Here is a 20,017-nt window from a genome sequence, read left to right on the forward strand (position 1 = left end):
AAAGCCAGTGCCTACAATCTGAAATCAGCAAGGTAGAGAAACTGAGAGAGAAAAAAGCAGAAATGTGAAATTGTTCCTCTGCCTCAGCTTTTCTTGTCCTGCTGCCCTGCCTAAATGCAGGCAATTACAGCCCAACCCCACCATCCGATTTACTCCATGTCAGCCACGCTGAGAAGTTCAGGTAACCCCCCAAGGCATCATAAATGACAGATAAATAAGCCCACGCATATTAGGAAGAGCCTGTCTAAAGGTTACAGTTCTGCTGTGCTGAAGAATGCACGTTTCAGGGCAGACGCTTCCTTTCGGAAGGCTCTGGGTACGGAAACCTGGCAAGAAGGGCAGGGTGCTGCCTGCGTTGAGGAAGGGCACACATAGGTCATTCCTCGCTGGTGACTTCATATTGGCTGTACCTGCCCAAATTTTTGCTACAGTTTAAGTGAAAGCACAGCCCAGGGATGCACAACACGGCGCAGCTGCTGGTCACGGACGTGTCACACAGATGGACTCTAACCGGCTGAAAAGGCAAATGAGTTTCTGCTGCTCAGGAACGAACATCTTATGCTAAGCCTGACTTGTCTTTCCCTCCTACAAATAACTCCTCCTGGAGTTTGTAGAAAGCCCTGTCTACGACTGTCTCGGAGTTGAACCGTGAAGCTGGAAAGCAGGAGACCGGCTGCACGCTGGGAGGTGGGAGGCAGACAGCGAGCAGTCCCCAGCATCGCCTTTGCAGGGCCTCGTGTGCAGGGGCTGCTCCCCTGCGCTGCTGCGTGAGCAGCCGGTGAAGTGTCACTTGCACGATACGCAGGCTCCCAGCTTTTCTCTTCCAAGTGTTCAGCTGTTGTCTCAGGCTGCGGCAGGTCGGAAGCTGAATCCAGAGCAGGTCTAGTGAACGTATCCAGCCTCTTGCAAAATCTCCCGCTGTCAGAGAGCTGAAAACGCCCTCACCTTTGCAGTCCCACACCTGGCCATAGGAGTGTGCATGCGCAGCCAGCCCGCCCCGGAGAGGGGTCCCAATTCTTGCCCTCGCACTCCTTTGCGGAGGCAGGAGCAGGGAGGAATGCCCGTCTGTGTGCTGTGTGCCCGCTCCCGCCCTGCGCTCTGTCCTGCCGTCACATCACCTGAGCACGTAGAGCTGCGGCCATGTGGGTGTCCCACTGTGCGCTCACAGCGGCGATACGTGCCCGGCTGTACCGGCGGTGCGAGGGTGTGTGAGTGTGTGTGTGAGTATCAGTGTGTGTGTGAGTGCGTGTGTGAGTATCAGTGTGTGTGTGAGTGTCTGAGCAAGGTGCGTGGGAGCGCACCCCTCTCCCCCGGGTGCCGAGCAGCCCCGGGCGCCCCGATGTCGCGGGGTGCGCTGTCCCCGGGGTACGCCCGGCCCCGCCGAGCAGAGGGAGCTCGACGCCGCCGAACCGGCCCGGCTCCAGCCGGGCAGTGCCGCGCTCCGCGGAGCGAGCTCATCCCCCCCGTGCCGTGCCGAGCCGATCCGATCCGCGCCGTGCCGGGAGGGCGGGGCGGTGGGAGGGGGCTGTCCGCGGGGCCGCGGCGCGGCGGAGCGGCGGGCGCAGAGCGCGGACACCGCACCCGCACGGCGCTGCCCGGGCCGGGCACTCCATGAGCCGCCGCGGGGCGGGTCGGGGCTGCGCTCGCTCCCCGCCGCGGAGCCGCCGCGCCGCCGGTGCCGGGATGTGACTTGCGGCGGGCTGGCGGACAGAGCTGCCCCGCCGCCCTCGGCCGCAGCAAGACAGCGGGTGAGCCGGCGGCCGGGCGGGGGGGACACCGGAGCCGGGTCCGGGGGGCTGCCCACGGGGCAGCGCTGCGGGCGGGGGGGGCACGGCGGAGCCGCTCGCCCGGCTCTGCGCCCTGCGCTGCCCGCGGAATTAGCCCGGTGGCCGCCAGCAGACAACAGGCTGGATATAGGAGTCCGGGGGGGATTAGACGGGATATAGGGCAGGATGGGGGGGGCTGGAGCAGGGGGCTGCGCTGCGCGGCGGGGAGCGGGGAGGAAAGCTGGCGAGGAGGATAGTGGAGTTGGGAGAGTGGGGACAGGCGGGGCAGGGAGAGACGGGGAAAAGAAACCAAAGAGAGAAATGGACGAAGGGACAAAAGAGAGGAGGCTGGAGTGGGATAGGCATCGTCCGGGGAGGAGGAGGAGGCGGAGGTTGCAGGCGGATTAAGGGGAGCCCGGAGAGGCAGCCGCGCACCGGCCGCACGGAGGGGCCGCTCGGCCTCGCACCGCGCTCTCGGGGGAGTCGCAGCCAAGCCCGGCATCTCATCGCATTCCCCAGCGGGAGCTCAAGGGCAGCAATAACGGGGTACAGGCCGAGGGGGAAGAGCCTTTTGTTGGCCTTTCGCCGCCCCTGTCCGGTCCCGGGGTTGGCGGGAGCCCCGGCTGGGTGCGGGTGCGGAGCAGTTTTCTCTCTAGTTAATAAAAGCCCCGTCTCTGTGTTACCTCTCCGCAAAGCCACGCAGTGATAGGATTTAGCACTTATGTGAACCCTTTGTTTACACCTGCCCTAATGTTTATCTTAAGGCTAACAGGATTTCCTGCGCGTTGAACCCAAACACCCAGGTTGGTGCTCAGCGCTAGCACGGAGTACCTGTTTACTGGGGATACGCTTGCTGCTTACCAGCAGGGAATATCGGGGTTGAGGTGTCCTCTCGCTGCTTTAGGAGAAATCAGGTGACAGAACCCATCTGTTAGAAGGCTGTGACATGAATAGAAACAGTCTGAGAATTAGCAAAGAAAATAAAAACATTGATTACTGTCATTGATTGCTATCGGTTGTGAAATCTACTCTAGGCACTATTGCCAGAAGGATCCAGGCACAGGCGATTCACAGAATATGACCGAAGGGAATTGTGAGCACCTAGAACATTAGCAAGATCACTTCATATTATATTCAGCGTTACAAAATATTTCTAAATGAAAGCAACACTTTTTCTACGTGTCCTTTTTGGAGTGGGGTCTTGCTTTCTGTAACCGTGAGGCTCTGCAGAGCATTATGTGTATTTAATGCAGGGGCTGTCAAAATCACTGCTGTATTTTTGCCTACAAAGCACAGTTGCACTATTAATTATTATTCTGGAAAAACACACATCTCTTGGGTAGTCTGATCTCAACTTGGCTGTTGCTGCTCTGTTATCAGTCCTGAAGCTCATTCTTCTGATCTGATCAAAAGTAGCTGGCAGAGATCCCGTGTTGTGATTAATTCCTCACTCACTAGCATCTCTCCACAACACTTCATGGTGGGGGCAGTTTTCTTTTGGAAATTGCACAGTGAACCAGTCTTGTGTCTGTGTGGCAGGCAGGTTACTATTTGTGCTACTATTGCTGATATTTACTAGATTGTTTTTCTTCTCTGTGATTGGATGCATCTTCTTGTGTCTGTTGACTAATGTTAGAATATGGGAAGAGGTAAAACATCTAACCATGAATAGCCTAACCCTAAATCTTCACACCGTTACAGATTTATGTAGCAGCATACAGAAATATCTTTTTGACTGGATATTTGCAAGCTTTGGTCAGAAGACTTTAGTTATGGAAAGCCTCATTGATTTTTAACCATGACAACTTTTTGATGACAACTGTGAGATTTTCTGTTTCTGCTTAGTTGCTTGTAATTGTACTTCATACCTGCTGGGGCAGCTTTGTGTCTGCAATTTCTGTAGTGATTCTATGCCAGATAATGTAATGTAGGAGACTGCACTCTGTGGAGTTATTACAGCTGTCATTGAGAGCTGTCCTGCTAATTGTTTGCTGCTTTTGCCTGAAATGTGTAAGGCTCATTGATTCATTTTAAGTGCTTTTGGTTGCTCTGGGTTTAGGTATGTTTTATTTCAGCTTTACTGAAATAAAATTTTGGAGAGCAATTGGGGGGGGGGGGGAAGGGGTGGAAATCGTTGATTTCCTTCTGTATGAACCGTTCATTCAACTATGTGGGGGCTGTGTTGCTGCCACTTACTGTATCTGTGCTGGAATGTTTCTGTGGCATTCCTGTATTACCATTGCTGTAGTTCTCTGGCAATAGGAATGAAGTGCCAGCCAAGAAGAGCTCTATTGTTACTACCGTGAGGTTGCATAACTTTGGTAAGAGCTAATCTAGACATAAAGAGGTAAAAATACTCCTCCTCTACAGTTACTGATTTAGGTACCCACCAGCAAGAATGTGCAGACAGATTTTACTACAAAATCTCAGACACAAGACTCTGCCATCCTACACACTGCACAGGCTTGAGGAAGACACTATTTGAATAAAACACCCATATTGATATATTTCTTTTTTCCAAAGCAACTTTTCTGCAAAAAAAAACTTTACAGTTTTCCCTTCAAATTATTTAGTCTGTCGTTTTAGCTTAAGTTGTGGTATGCCCTTGCAAGACTTGTATGTTGTAATGCAGTGTTTTCCCTTGTTTTTACAACTGTCTGTGTTCAGTCCTGAGTACCAACACTAGAAAGGGGATTTTTTTCATTGGTGTCATCACAGGGGGTTGATTATTATTGCTAGTTTTTACCCAGTCAGGCAGAAATACGTAGTAAACAGGTTGGAAACAAACTGCTATATTCATACCAGTGGGGAGGAAAAGATTTCTCCTTTGGAAACTTCAAGCTCTGTTTGCAAGCTTTGGTCTGGGCAGGATCTAGTGTTCAATGGGACTTAACTGACATTTGGTAGGAAATGATTTCAGACCAGGAGTACCTGTCAGCAGTCCTAGAGATTTCTTGGTCAGGGCTGTAGCAGTCTAGAACCTTACTAAGAGGACCACTGTTTGTCTCCATCAGCTTTCTCAAAAGTAATTTCACAGATGGAAGTAACTTGAGAAAACTCCTCTTGAGTTGAACATCTCTGCATTTCAGGATATATTTTTATCTGAATGCTCAATATGTTTTGTCACAGCTTAATTTTCCCTTTCCAAAAGAAAGCACTTCTTCGTGGAGGGGGAAATACTTAAATTCATTAACCCTCCCTTCCCCCCTCCCAAACACTTCCAAATAGGAAGAGGAAACAAATGATGGGCTGACAATATGACTGCTTACCCATGCAGCACAATCTCCATGGAAACAGACTGTCCTAGAATAGCTCAATCACATGAGGGTTACATGACATGAATAAAGTAACCAGAAAACTGGAAAATATCTTAGAACTGGGGATACTTGCACTTAATTCATTACCCCCCAGGTTTTTGGAGAGTAGCTAATAAACAAAGCTAGTATTGAAAGCAATTTAGTCCACGCTTATCACAATTTGTAAGTGATGGGATACTGGAAAATTAACATGACCCTCACTTAAGGGCTGTTTATTGTTTCCAGTTTGGTGACATTTAGAATGAATTTTGAATCATTTTCCACGTGACCTCCTCCTCCTTGAAATGGTACCACTGGTTTGCAGCATTGCCTTAGTAGATCCCAGTGGATTGCCTCTCTTTGTGTCAGCAGGCACTGACCATTTCACACTTTTTAGGACATTTCAGATACTCTACAGTAAATTCGCTAGTTGAAGAAGGAATTGCAGAACTACCTTCAGAATGTTTCCTTCTGGTTAATGATGTACTCACGAGGCAAGGAGATTTATTGAGTGTAACCATATTCAATACAAAACTGAATACATTTCACTGATGATTAGTTTTCTGTCTGTAAGGTCAGTGTTTTTAACATGAGTGTTGTGACAGAGTCATTGAGAAACCTATTTTACAAATAAGACATAAACAAGTAGATATTCTACCAATTCACCATAAAGTAAATTAAAGATATGTAGAAATCCCAATTCATTTGTCATCAGGTGCAGGACATTGCATCACTAGAACACTGCAGCCCTTTCAACAGTGCAAAGATATGCTAATTTCTGTGGGCAAGCAGAGATTGTCGATTGCCCTTTTCGTGTTTGTTCAAGCCCAGATCACATTATTTGTCACAGCTCCCACTTCTGAGATGAAGGTTTGTAATAGGATGTTTCGTCTGTTGTGTGAGTGAAGACCACAGAGTCATTATGGATTTATATTAGCACATTTGCTGTCTTGGTGCCTCTAATAGGAAACATTACAATCTCCATCATCTGTCTGCTGGCAGAGGCTGAAAATGGCCATTGGTCATTATGCAGTAAAACATTAGTTTGAAGACTGAGATCCTCAAGATTTGACTTTGGTCATCACAGGCCTGTAATGCACAGGAAGAAAATCCACAGTTCTCAGCTATAAGAGACCTTGTACAGTTTTGTACAGTCTCTGTTAATAGTTTTCATGTTGGTAATGACCAGCTGTGCTTGACACAGCTGCACTGCTTGACAACACTGCACTGTTACTTTAAACCATTTTCAACTCTCATCAAAGTTTTTGAAGTTTTCATTAAATGCAGTTCTAATCCAAGAAATAACTTTGGACAGGTAACCATTTAGGGCTGTTGTCTGACTTACAAAAGAGCTACTGCCAGTTTCTCTGCTTTTCTCTTTGTGTCCTAGACATGTCACATGAGCAGTGACTCGCAGTGACCAACACCACTGCCCATTTATGTGGTGGTTTTGTTTGTATGGTCACACCATACAGGTGGGAGTCTTGCTCTGAGCACTCTTACCCTGGCACGTTGCTCACATCAATGGGCAAGATCCTGCTGGAACTGCAGCACTGACTGCAAGTGAAGGTTACCAGTGTCAGCTTTCAGAGCTGGTTCATGCAGTGTTCACTCCAGACTGCCCTTACGGGGCAGCTCTCACCCAGGCACACTGGGCAGTTAAAGGTTATATTTTTAACAATCTCCTTTGCCTTTCTTTGCTTAATATAAACAAATGCTATAACATACGTATTTTTAAAGCACCTAACCCATGTTCTTCCTAAAATTAAGTTGGGATTTGTCCAGGCTTTTGGTCCTGATGGTCAAGTGGGATGTGTTGTGTTCCTGGAGAGTTTACCACTGTTTACTCTCTGGATCTGGGAAAGTGATGCTCTGTTTTTTGTTATTTGTTTCCTTTGTATGGCTTTGGACTTGCTAGGAAGCACAATGAGTCATTCATTTTTGACTAGCTGATTGATGACACTGCATGTGTGCACTATTGTAACAGAATATGGGATTTTTCTAGCCAACCATTCCCATTTGCAAATGCTATCTAATACCTGGGCTTTGGAAGAAGATGAAAGAAGTTAATATTATAACTCTTTATTGACCAAGCATGAAAACAAGATTTTCCTTTTTTTTAAAAAAATACAATGTTTATTTTTCTTGGACTGATTTATCCTTTAAGTAATAATTTAAAAAGTGCTTTTTACTCTTCCTTTGTTCCAGCGAAAGGAATGAGGCTGTGGACCAGTCTATTTGTGGTATAGCTTACACTTGCATCAGGCCCAGTGCAACTTACACATACTTTAAGTACCTGAATTTGAATGGGGTATTAAGTTTGAACAGGTAGTAAGTATCTAAGTACTGTGTATAATGTATTATTTTGCACCAGGATACATAATTTCTTCTGGCCGTGCTTTAGGATATTTGCAGGGGCAGAGTTTGGCAATGCTGTTTTCAGTCTGTGCAAACAGAGTAATGAGTCAGTTTGCATTCTGAGTACAACAGGCAAAGCAGCTTCTGGGAGGGCAGCGAAGGGGGCTGGGGGTAGGCTGTGCCAGGCAAATACAGTGCGAAAACAGTAAACACGGGCTACAGAAACCAGCTCTGCTTCCAGTTGCTGTGAAATCCTCCAAAGTGAGCTCCAGCTAAACAAATACTTTGTTGTCTCCGACAGAAAAATGAAAACCTACCCAGCCATCGGTTTCTTCCTCCTCTTTGTGATCAGCTATGGCTCTTCGGAAAACTCCAGCACGCCCAGGGGGTGCGGACTGGATCTCCTCCCTCAGTACATTTACCTGTGTGACCTGGATGCCATCTGGGGGATCGTGCTGGAGGCGGTCGCAGGGGCAGGTGTGCTGACCACATTGCTGCTGATGCTGATTTTGCTGGTGAGGCTGCCCTTCATCAAGGACAAAGAGAAGAAGAGCCCCCTGGGAATGCACTTCCTCTTTCTCTTTGGGACTCTGGGACTGTTTGGGCTGACGTTTGCTTTCATCATACAAGAAGATGAAATGGTGTGCTCTACCCGAAGGTTTCTGTGGGGAGTTATCTTTGCTTTGTGCTTCTCGTGCTTGCTAGCTCAAGCCTGGAGGCTTCGCAGACTAGTTCGCCATGGGAAGAGTCCATCTGGCTGGCATCTAGCTGGGGTGGCGATCTGCCTGATGCTCGTGCAGGTCATTATCGCAACCGAGTGGTTGATACTGACGATTGTCAGAGATAACAAGTTGGCCTGCAGCTACGAGCCGATGGATTTTGCTATGGCTTCGATTTACGTTATGTTCCTGATGGTATTTACCATGGGATTCTCGTTTTTCACTCTCTGTGGAAAGTTTAAGAAATGGAAGAAAAACGGAATATGCCTCATTATAACCCTTTTTTTTTCCATTCTGATTTGGGTGGCCTGGATGACTATGTACCTCTTCGGTAACGCTGAGCTACAGAGAAGAGACAAATGGAGTGATCCCACTCTGGCTATTGCACTGGTGTCCAGTGGTTGGGTGTTCGTAATTTTTCACGCCATCCCAGAGGTCCACTGTACCATCCTTCCATCGCAGCAGGAAAACACTCCCAATTATTTTGATACTTCGCAGCCAAGGATGCGCGAAACTGCTTTTGAGGAAGATATACAGCTTCCTCGGAGCTACATGGAAAACAAAGCCTTCTCGATGGATGAACATAATGCAGGTAAGAATTTGCTAGAGAGGACTGTATTTTTCTGTAGTAGTCAAGAAAACTATCTGTATGAGATATAGAAAAATGTAGTATAGAAAAACACCTGTTTTTCAGGTGTTCAAAACAAGGGTCATTAGAAATGCTATATTTTGCACACTACACATTGTTCCCTTTTACATTAAGAAATCACCCACTGAGGGGGAAAAAATGCAGAAAATACATGTGTTAAGTTAGAAGGATTCTTCTGCATGTTGTTTTTTCTTTGAAAAAGTGAACAATTCGAAATGCAAAGCCCTATTCTAAATAGTTTAAATGACACTTTTTGTCATTAGCAGGTAACAACATTTAATACAAAATATTTTCCCCAAACCCAAGAAAAAAATAAAGTAAGTGGTCTATGTTACAAAACGCTCAGCCTCTTGAGCAACAAAATAGTTATGATTAATTATCTTTCCATTAAAATTAATTTAGTGCCACTTTGTGTCACTGTGGGGGAAAAATGCCAAGTGGCTTATAGACAAGTTCAAAGACAGCCTTTGTTCTGAAGGCTTTAACGTCTGAGGTTTTACAGAGGTTTTGAGGTAATTTGCTTTCCTTGTCACAGAAGGATGCACGAAGACACATCGTTAATATTTCCAGAGAAAATGTTCTGGAGTGATTACTGAAAGGACCAGCAACAACTGGGTGCTTAAGAGATCCAAAGCACTGCTGAGTGTTTAACCCGTGTCAGAAATGCATGGGTTACCCTCTGCCCCGGGGAGGGGGAAGCAGGAGCCCGATGGGGTTGTGGAGGGGGGTTGTGCTCTGGTGCTGTCCCACACTTGGGTAAAGGATTTCATTACTAGTCACACTGATTTTTATTCGCTCTAATTGAAAAGAATACTGGCCTGGTATCCCAGCCAGGAGCTGCCACATTGCTTTGGCAGCCCCTGAAAGAAGGTTTAGGGCACATTGTCCAGGCACTTCACCTTTCTATTTGTCTTTACGTGTCTTTGATTTCCTGTGGGTACAGACCAGACACAGAAGAAAACAGCACTCTTGTTTGGCACAATGGCAGGTCAGGAAGGCATTTTTCCTTTAAGATTTTTAGCACTAACTTTAAAGGTCTCCTCAGTATGGAAGTCTTGGAACAGAAAGGAGTTAAGTTCTGTGAACAGATACCACAAGGGCAGTGGTAAAACAAAAATCAGATGGATAAAAGAATGGTTGCTATTACTAATGTTCCAGAGCAACAGAGGCAGCTGCACTATGGACTGTTGAAAGTACTGGTTTTTTCTGGGTGTGTTTTTGGTTTTTTTAGCCGTCCTCCATCCCCCATTAAATTAATTTCATAGTAAGGTAACTGCAGTGACTTCAGTGGAGCTATTTCAGACTGAGGCAGATCTAAGAACAAAATTGGATCTTTCAGTCTGTATAATTCCAATTCATGCATGTGTTTAGAAAAAAGAATTGGAAACTCCTTTTCCATCTAATCATTCAGTAATTAAGTTTTTCAGTGAAATGGACAGATGTGTGATAGCTAGAAAATCATTATAGTGTCTATTATACTGCAATTTATGTTCTGTTTTAATCTATCTGAATCTTACTCAGTACAATACAAAATTGATTTCCTTATCTGATGCCCTTATTAATATTTATCTTAATAAATGCATGTCATTCATAGTGCCATGGCATGGGGGAATTTTTAATAAATCAAAACAGATTCGATATTCCTTTGCAGCAGTTCTTTAAGCACAGACTTGGACAACAGTGTTTGGAGACAAAACTTATTATTATGGTAGAGACTTAAAGTAAATAGAGGCAGTAATAATCAAGTCATGTATTGCAGCTGCTGAAATGTCAGTTTAAGTCAGATCACTGACATCAACTGATGGTTGTCAGTGGTAAAGCACCTGGAGTCTATTAGCAATTGGCTCTCTGCAGGTACTTAGAGAATGTTCTCTTCTTTCATCCATTTAATTAACTCAATTGGAGAATTCATCATTAAGAGTTTAGAAATTAATGGAAGGGTACTTTCTTCAATTATACTTGGGAATAATGTTTAAGAATGGAAGATCTACTCGTTGTGAAATTTTAGAAGACAAGATAACCAGAAAATACCTCTTAGTTCCCTGACTGTAATACTTGTTTCAGTAAAGAGTCAGCTTGAAATAGAAAAATATGCCTGGACAAACATATTCTCCATTAATTCCTGTTATTTCCATTAATACTTATATCAAACAATTCCATAAATTTGCTCTTTTTCAAGATTTTAAGTGGCATTTTAAGAATCTGAACAACTTTTTAACTATAGGGTCAAACAAGCATATGTCCTCCTAGTTTCCTTCTTTCTTAGCAAAGATGTAGCTTCAAGTTACACATCACAACAAGAGCTGTTCTATTCCAGGAATAACATTAAGCATTAATAAAGCAAAACTATTTTAAAGTTAGCATTTTAAATATCTTTTTAACAGCATAATTATCTGGGATTTTAATATTTATATGATAGGTTGAAATATCTATTTAAAAGAGTTTTTTACATAGCTGTGTCTTTTAAAAATGTTAGCAAAGTATTTAGAAACGCTGGACAAAGGCCAGTTCTCAGTGCTTTCTGGAAGTGCAGTTCACACTAGTAGGGCAACCTCTGCAGGCAAAGAGAATTTGTCTTATACATGAAAAATCTGGATGTGAAATGTAGAATGCTACAGCTGTCAGGAAACCCAAGCCCAAGCAATTCCAGTACTCCTTGAATTTCATTTAATAACTTTTAGTACTGCAAGACACCATTGCAGCCAATGCCTAAAAGCAAAGTTAACAAAATTTAAAATACGTGTTAAAAGGAGACTTTGACACATTTGCTCAGATCTTCTTGGCACTGCTTGTTTTTTACCTATAAATACCCTATGCAAGAGCGTGTATTTAATAGTAATGGAAAAAGTACAAGGAAAAATGGTAAAACTGGTATGAGGAAAAAAAAAATCTAAAATGAGTGTTTTGTCCACCAGCTTTATCACAGATTCTCATCTTTAAAAAATTTTAGACTCTTTGCAATAATAGGGAAGGGAAATTTAGCAATATGGAATTGAATTTACTGGCTCTTTAAGATAGCTTTGAAATTAACCTTTTTATGTAAATATTTTGTGCAGATGTGTAAATATTTTATTGATAGTACGTATTATAAAGATTTTTTTTTATTTATATGTACTATCAAATACCAGTGCAATCATTTCTGCTTAACACACAATATCTAGTCAAACAACAACAACAAAAAAGTGCTACTGCTATATATAACTGATGGTTAAATATAAAAAAAAAAAATACTTAATTCCAGCTTAGGTATTTTGATCATTTGTTTTCTGTGTTCTGCAAAAATATGTAATTTTAAAATATAGAGCAAATGAGTGTCTGTGTGTCTCTGAAGTCAACAATTGAGTATTTTGACCAGGGTGGAATTTCTAAATTTCCATGCTAAATCAATACTGTTCTTCCTCCTGGTGCACAGCTCCCAAAGAGAGGAGTAGCAGTGGATAGAGGACAGCATATGGCAGTAGGATCCATTTAAATCTTGCTCTACACAGAGCAACTATATTAAATCCTGGCTTTATTAAAGTCTGTGCTGTAATTCTCGTAAACTTGAGCTCATTCACGATTTCAGCCAGAGAGTGTAGAATTGTAATTTGAATTAAATCTAAGAGAAATTCTTGCCCCAGGTGCCTGAACTGGGCATGTTTCTATTTACCAGCTGACAGATGAGTATTGCCCGTTGTAACCAGGCACATTGTGTGGATAAATGAGCTCTGTTCCCTGGCCACATCTGAACTCAGTGAAGCCATTATTTACCCCCAAAATTAAAGAGGGAGTTTTTGTGTGTCCATCCCCAGACTGGTGTAGAGAGAAAGCAGTATATCCCTCACTGTGCATCTCTCTCATTCAGAATATACATCTTGAACCCAAACTTGTGTAAAATTAATGGGGAGACTGATGTTTTCCTGGTATAAATGTTCAGAAGGACAGTTGGTATCTTCTCTTTTGCTTCAGTCATTTGCCATGTTTAAGCGATTTGAAAGCAATATTTACTCCATCTTTCTAGTTTCTCAGAGTAAATATAATCTGAAACATCTGGAAAATCCTTATATGCTAGTCATGCTGAAGTAATGCTCAGGGGGCTGTGAGCATGCTTACTGGCTCGAGCAAGGCTTTGGATCCCTGTCCACTGCATTTGATAGAAAGCAAATTGCAATACATTTTACTTAACCCCACAGTATCCAGACCAACACTTTGCAAAATGCACTGTGCAAGATACATTAGAGCTTCAGTGACTGAAGATACTGAGCTTCCACTGATATGAGACTAAGCAAGCTTCAAAAATTTGGTTCCATTAAATTTTTTCCTGTTCCACAGCAAACAGTTAATTTTATGTAAATCTGATTCTTCCGAGATCCATTCCCAACTATATAACAGAAACAGCTGTTCTAAAGCAATGTGAAAACTGGCACGGCAACAGGAAAGTTAAAATCAGTGGCAAAGTTCCCAATAACTAAGATGGAAGGAAGATACTTTGTGACTTCACAGCTTTACTTGTGTTCTAAGAGTGATCTCTCTTTTCTGAACAGCACTAAGAACGGCAGGATTTCGAAATGGCAGTTTGGGAAGCCGACCCAGCGCTCCTTTTAGAAGCAATGTTTATCAGCCAACTGAGATGGCAGTTGTGCTAAATGGTGGGACTGTAAGTATCAAAATGTGATGATTTAAGAAATCTTTGATATGCACTGATATATACAACCACTAATTGAAAAACCTGCTTGTAGCTTATTCACAGCAGGGGGAGAGCTATAAATGAAAATTTGGGCAGCAAATATGCATGTAATGCTTCCTTTCCCTCTAGAAAATATGTAATTAACAAGTATTTTGCATTTCTTTACTTGGCCATTCAGATTTTGCAGTGCAGCTTGAGTGAACCAAGTTTTTTTGTGAGACTACATGTTCAATGGCCCTTTCAAATCTAATTTGTGTTAAGATATTTAACATAACTATTAAGTGACACCATTTCTAACCTGATATTTTTCAAGATTATGTGAGTCACAGAAATGTTTACAGGCCAATGCATTGCTTCAAATAAGAATAATTGTTGCAGATAGTGGTGATCTTTCCCATCTTCTGTTTCCTTGTAAAATGTATGTAATTCTTTGTAACTTACAGATTTGTACCTCTCTTGAAAAGGGGTTCATAAAAGAGGAATATAGAATATTTTAATGTTAATAGCATTGATTTTTCTTCCTTAGACAATAGTTTGGCATGCAATTCTTTGATAGACCTGTTTTTCTGCAGCCTGCTTGTTGTAAGAATGGTTTAGTGATCTGATGCCAAACGGATTTTCTAAATGTTTTTCACATCATGTGTAATTCGCGCTTAAGACATTTCATATAGCAGGCATACTGTTAAAAAAGAAGAATTTTCATCCCCACATTCTTCATGCATATCTACATGCTTCTTAAAAATCTACTCATGAGCCAGTTTATACTCATGTGAGTTGGGTTTTCTTTCCTTTGAATCATGAGCTGATTCCATAACTCAACCTCTACATTTAAAATCAAATAACGTGAACTGATTGCAGGTCTGGTTTTGTTTTTAAATAAGTAAAGTTTTGGTTGATTATAGTGAACAGGAGGGACTAGATAAAAGAATTCTCCTGTGTGGGTAAGACAATGTGAAACATGTCAACTTGAGTAAAATGAAAAGGCTTTGCTTTGTGTCAGTAATGGATTGCATCCTTCTGATGTTTGGATTCATCTCTGCCTGTTTTCTGATACCAGAATGTGCAGCTCAGGGGAAAGGCAGTTTAAGGATGAAAAGCTTGAGAATTTGGTTTGGGGGTTTCTTTGTTTGTTTTTCTTTGTTCTGAGGTGGATACGAAGCTCAATGGAGAACATCAGATAGTGATTAATGTGTATATACAGTCATGGTTTTTACAGAGAGGTGAATGCACTGTATGGATGGAAGACGAGTCTCTTTGTATCACTTTGCTCTAGAACTACCATCTGGAAAGCTCTCATGTACATGTAGCATGATAACACTGACTTTTGAACAGTCTAGATCTCTCAGTTATGGGTTTGTTATCCTTATTTCCAGATACCAACTGCTCCGCCAAGTTACACTGGACGACACCTCTGGTGAAAGGCTGTAGGCTGTAGAGAATAAGAATCCTTGTTGCAGATGTTGTTCCCTGGCAGTGTGTCTTTGAGGGAAGGAATCCATAACAGTACCAGAACAAAGCAACAAAACATCCAGGATCTTTCGAAATCCTACAGAGGATTTTGTCTAAATGTGAACACCATTGAACTGAAAATTGCAGAAACAAAATTGTAAAACTGAAGCTGAATCTAACTTAAAATTGAAGTAGGCACACCTTAAATTGGAAGAGGGGATATTGTATTCTGAAATGTAAGATATTCTCTTGTCTGTAACTTGTGTGCCAGGCAAGCCTGTTTTTGGTGGTTGCCAGTTGCTTGCAAAGTACCCTCCTCTCACCTAAACTTAATTCATGTTGCCACAAGAGATTGCCACGCAGGACTTCTTTCCATTTTGCTCCTTTTCCCTTCATTTCAAACGTCATGAGAAGTACCTTGTTTGCTCATTATGTAGCTGTACTGTACAGTCACGTAGCATCATGTGTAGTCGAGCATTGTCACTCTGTGGCAACTAAATTCCCATAACGCCGTAGGCTGATACACTGCTCTTCAACAAGCTGGTCTAGGAGGTGCAGTTCTGGAGGGATGAAAGGTCTAGGCATGTTTCACGCGAGTTATGGAGCTTCTTGAGGCAGAGAGGGAAAGCGCAGGTCCAGCACAGAGGCAGCCGTCCTCGGCCTCACGGGATGGATTCCCCGTTATTCCAGCCTCGATCCCGGTTGCGAGCGGAGAGCTGCGCGCTCCCACGTGTCCTGCAGGCGAAGCCGTTCAGTGAAACCTTGCAGGGATGGACTTTGGCAAAGGTTTAGCTGGGAGGGAATGTGAGTGGTGGCGTTTGCAGCAGCGGTTCGTTGTGCTGGTGGATGAAAGGCAGCGCTGCTGCCCTGCCCAGCCCTGGGGTCGGGCTGATGGCCAGGCGGGAGCACAGGGGCAGCTGAGGAGCACTGACCACCCCTGGGAGACACTCAGAAGCAGAGTAGGGTCGAGACCTCCCTTTCTAGTCCCTGTTCGTATGAGTAGTCCCCTTGACTGCAGTTGTTTGTGCATTTAAATGTGGTTGTGCATTTTAGTGCCTAGAGAGTAGAATCTCCGTGCTGGAGGTGGTTTGTCGTTGTTTTTGTTTATTTAAGGTGGTTTCTTCCCTACTCCTCCCCTCCCCATCCATTTTCTTGAGTTGATATAAGGCAGACTTTCTCAAACCTTTTTATCTTTGTTTTCTCCAGGTTATTTAAAAGGTTCCCATTGCCCATTTTTTGTGCCATGGTTTTTCATTATGTTGAAGCAATCATTCCTTTCTTTAACATTTAATACATATCGGACATTGAAAACATCATTGTATCCTCACTGTTTGGCCAATGTTAATCTTAGCTTTCCTCGATACTAAAAGCTAATTGTTTTTACTTGAAGGCATAGGAAACATATAACAATTAAACTTTGCATATGCTGTAATAAAAATATATATTTTCAAACTAAAAAAAAAATAAAATGTACAAATAACCGAATAGCTTAGTAGCTTCAGAGAAAGAAGTTACTTGCTGTGTACTGCAAAAGAAAGACAAGCTTTTTATTTTTCAAGAGTCTTCCTGATTCTTCATGTACCTCCATTTCTACTGAATTAGGAACCTAGTCCTGCAGACTTGTACTCCCACGAGTAGTCCCATCGGCACCAGTAGGTCTACATACAGGTACAGAGGCTGCAAGACCAGTCCCTAAGTGTTGCACACAGATATATGTATATATATATATGGAAAAATATATATTGCCATTCTTGCCATGATCATCTTATGGGGTTTTATTTCAAAGCCCTTCTCCTCCAGAAGCAATGTTTTTCTGTCATGCATGAGTGAAGGAGTACGTTTAGCACCCCCCTGCCCTTCCCTCCTCGAGGCAAAGGAAGCATGTGCTTGTTTTAGGGATCCTTTATTTCATTTTGTATGTAACTAGATGGCCTTAGTAACCAAGTAGGGTAGGGGTGGATACTGCATGCTATCCAGTGACTTAGAAATACATTTTGCTTGTTTTAAGCAGAGCTTTGATCAAATAAGACTATTTGAGATAATGATAGCCACCATTATGATGCATAATTTGGAACAATAAAAAAACTATTACCCATCACTTGCCTGCAGAATTTTGCTTTTAAAAACCAATTTAAAAAAATCCCTCATAAAACTCTATCATAAAAACATATAAGATGACCATGGCACAAATGGTAGGACAGCTTTCTTTTTAAAAGTTTATCATGCTACAGCCAAGACTGATGAAGTATAATACACATTTTACAGACCTTGGACAAAATCTGTACAAGATATAGTTATCTTAAGAAACTTTTTTTTTCTTTTTCTAGATGTGACTGAATTGATAAATAGAGTTCCCAATCCTGCTTCTGATGAAGTTGTTTGGAATTTGAGGCCTTATGCAAAGATAAGGCCAGATCCTACAAACTGCTACTCACATGACTAGTCTCATTGGGTTAGTCATGTGGACTATTTACAAAACTAAAAATCAGCAGGATTGGGTTTAACGTGTGGTGGTGAAAGTGTGGCAATAGATTAGGAGGGTCTTTATTTTCCAACTTTATACAATTAGTAATAAGCAACTTTTTTTTGTAAACTAGTCTGTGATGTAAAATGCCCCAAATAAAACTGTAATTGAAGAAAGGCACCTTTATGTTAACTTATATTTTTGTTACAGTATTTACTTTTGCCTTTTTTGAAAGTTTTCTAGAATGTAGAGCATCTGTGAACAACATAATAAGTAAGTAAGCACAAGCCTTTCGCAGTTCTCCTAATTATAATTAGCTTTTATACTATAAAAGCTACTGTGTTGTCCCTTGATGGTTATGTGCTTATGGTGTTTCCATGCAGAAAAATGGAATCACAAAGCATCTGAAAAAACTATTACCAAAACAAGATTTATAATGACTGGCTTTTGGTCAATGGCTGGAAAAGAGTTCAAAGCCATTCTTTACAGATCCTGTCCCACTTTCAGATGAGTTGAGGGTGTTTGAGGCTTGCCAGAAAATCTGTAGCATCTTCAGAAGAACACTCTCAAGACATACAACTGTTTCTATAAACAAGGTACATGAACTACTATAGAACGAGCTGTTTCAGCTTTTAGTCTAAACACAGGCATCTTGGTTGGCTTTGTTTGAGCTTGATGCCTTGGATTTAACCAAAGGCCATACAAAAGGGAGCATTGTAGCTTTTATAATAAAACAATTGGACTATTCTACCAACTTACAGGATTACAAAGCAGGTGCTTTTTATTAATTGATGAGAGCTAAAGCTCATTTTTGATAGATAATATATATTTATTAAATGTATTAACGTGTGTTTTATAACGTACCCTTTTTTCCGCTGATTGTTGCATACTGGTATCTTATTAAGTACATCTTTAAAGGATTTTCAAGACAATCAATGTGTACCATGATGACTGTACATAAGTATACAAAACTACAAAGGTTGTAAAGCATGGGCAAATGTTTTATTTTCAAAATGCTGTTCTTAACGAGAATAAAGGCTTTACTATTTACTTACAATGTTTGTGTTACCTTGCTGTTAAAATCCACCTGAAGTTTTTTCCATTACAGTGAACTAACGGTGTTACAGACAGCATTGTAAGTGTAAGCTAAGTTAAACTGAAGGGAACAGGCTTCTAGAGGCCACATTCCTCCACCTTTGGCCACATTCCCATGCTTACCCTTAGCTCTGGCACCTATCAAACCCACAGTGAGCCAGTCAAAGAGATGAGCAGCCAAACTCTTAACAGACTAGTGATTTTTTTTTTTCCAGTTGGCTCAGCAGTTTCCTGTCCTGGCTCAATTGCTCATGCTTGGGAAAAGGAAGGGATAGGATCATACAGCTGGGGTTGAAGAAGGCTTTTTCTTCAAATGGTTTGATTTTCCAGATCTGGTGCAACAACTATCACCACCCAGGAAAAAAATCGAGGGGTGGGTACTGGTATAACAGTGAAGACAAAGTCTGTGTAAGTGATGGAAGAAATCCATGTGGAGCCACAGCAAGTGCTCTTATCCGTGTTTTATCATGTCTTTGTTTGAAACAACTAGATCTTTGACTTATATGGAATTAGTAGCAGAACTGCAAATATCTTCTCTAATTGTGAAATTATAAAGGCTTAAATAAGACTATGCTCAACAGGACTAAGTTAAAAAAATGAAGGCTCCTTAGCAGAGGGCCCAATCTGAGTTTTACTGGACCTAACACAGGTAAGTACCATACATAAGATTTGTGAAAATGCCACCACTGGGATCTTAATTCTACCCTTTCTCAGCACACGTGCTAAGTGGTAACAAAAGGGCCTTTGAATGTTTTTCCCCTGCAGAAATGCAGAGCAAGCCCAGCTCTCATTGCCTTCCATTGGAATTGCAGGGGCACAGTGCTTCAGCAAATTGTTCTGAACAGGGCCTGGATTTGTGTGAACTGTCACAGCTCTGCACGAGTCAGTGAAGTCCAGTTTATGCCAAATGAAGATTTTTGCCTTAGCTTTAACACTTGCCTAAGTGAGCATTCAGGAAAACAAGATAAACACAGACTGAACATTTTTGGCTAAATGTGCACAATACCATCTGTTTTAACGGAATTGTGTTCACTTAGACTAGGACTGAATTTTGTCTTGGCATGCTAGATCCTTATATAATCTCCCTTTGATTTACAATACCTCACATGTAAAAGTAAAACTACAATGCTAAGAGAGTTTCTAAATCAGTATCACATAGTTTATAATAAAGTCCATGAGCTTTGTGTTTTGCAATATTAGTGAGGAAACTAAAGTTGACATATTGAATAATCTGGGGTGTGTTCTTCCAAGTCTTCCAAGGTGCTTCCCACTGCAACCATACAAAAAAACCCCATTAACAGACAAAGAAACAAAAAAATAAACAGACATACTTCCACAGCAAACACTCTCTTGTTCAATAAATAAACAAAAATCCCCCACTCAACCCAAAAAGCTTATTTCTTTTATGCATGGCATTTTTTTTGTTTTTACACAGTTTCAGCACTCAGATACTTGCACGTAGTTCTCCATGCCAGCTGTGGGAGTTGTGCATCTGAAGCTGAGGGCAGAGCTGTTAGCTAGTAAGTCACTGGATTCTTAAAAAAAAAGAATGAAA

At 42.2% G+C, this 20,017-nt stretch overlaps 2 protein-coding genes across 3 annotated transcripts in view; one reads left to right on the forward strand and one right to left on the reverse strand.

Annotated features, from left to right (window-relative positions):
• The first annotated feature begins 1,557 nt into the window (after window positions 1-1,557).
• On the forward strand, window positions 1,558-18,424 carry GPRC5B (G protein-coupled receptor class C group 5 member B). 2 transcript variants are annotated; one of them, XM_051807856.1, is made up of 4 exons: window positions 1,558-1,748; window positions 7,722-8,731; window positions 13,312-13,424; window positions 17,231-18,424. In XM_051807856.1, exons 2-4 carry the CDS (start codon window positions 7,726-7,728, stop codon window positions 17,234-17,236), a joined length of 1,125 nt encoding a protein of 374 aa, XP_051663816.1. In that variant the 5' UTR covers window positions 1,558-1,748; window positions 7,722-7,725; the 3' UTR covers window positions 17,237-18,424. The 2 variants fall into 2 exon arrangements, with proteins under 2 accessions (XP_051663816.1, XP_051663729.1); XM_051807769.1 differs by having other exon boundaries at window positions 1,560-1,748; window positions 14,828-18,424.
• The window catches only part of IQCK (IQ motif containing K), a 39,987-nt gene continuing 35,934 nt past the window's right edge, over window positions 15,965-20,017 (reverse strand). Inside the window, 1 exon segment of the mRNA XM_051809335.1 lies at window positions 15,965-19,732. Within this exon segment, the coding sequence (XP_051665295.1) occupies window positions 19,671-19,732 (62 nt within the window). The 3' untranslated portion in view covers window positions 15,965-19,670.

Source organism: Manacus candei, unplaced genomic scaffold (genome assembly GCF_025592945.1).
Source record: "Manacus candei isolate 608988 ecotype Guabito, Panama unplaced genomic scaffold, ASM2559294v1 h1tg000002l, whole genome shotgun sequence".
Taxonomy (NCBI): domain Eukaryota; kingdom Metazoa; phylum Chordata; class Aves; order Passeriformes; family Pipridae; genus Manacus; species Manacus candei.

What these genes read in the sequence shown, in the direction of transcription:
- GPRC5B (XM_051807769.1), top strand. Translation starts at nt 7,726, where the DNA reads ATGAAAACCTACCCAGCCATCGGTTTCTTCCTCCTCTTTGTGATCAGC. An exon ending in GATGGATGAACATAATGCAG is followed by an intron (nt 8,732 to 13,311) that starts GTAAGAATTTGC and finishes TTTTCTGAACAG; the next exon opens with CACTAAGAACGGCAGGATTT. An exon ending in TTGTGCTAAATGGTGGGACT is followed by an intron (nt 13,425 to 14,827) that starts GTAAGTATCAAA and finishes CCTTATTTCCAG; the next exon opens with ATACCAACTGCTCCGCCAAG.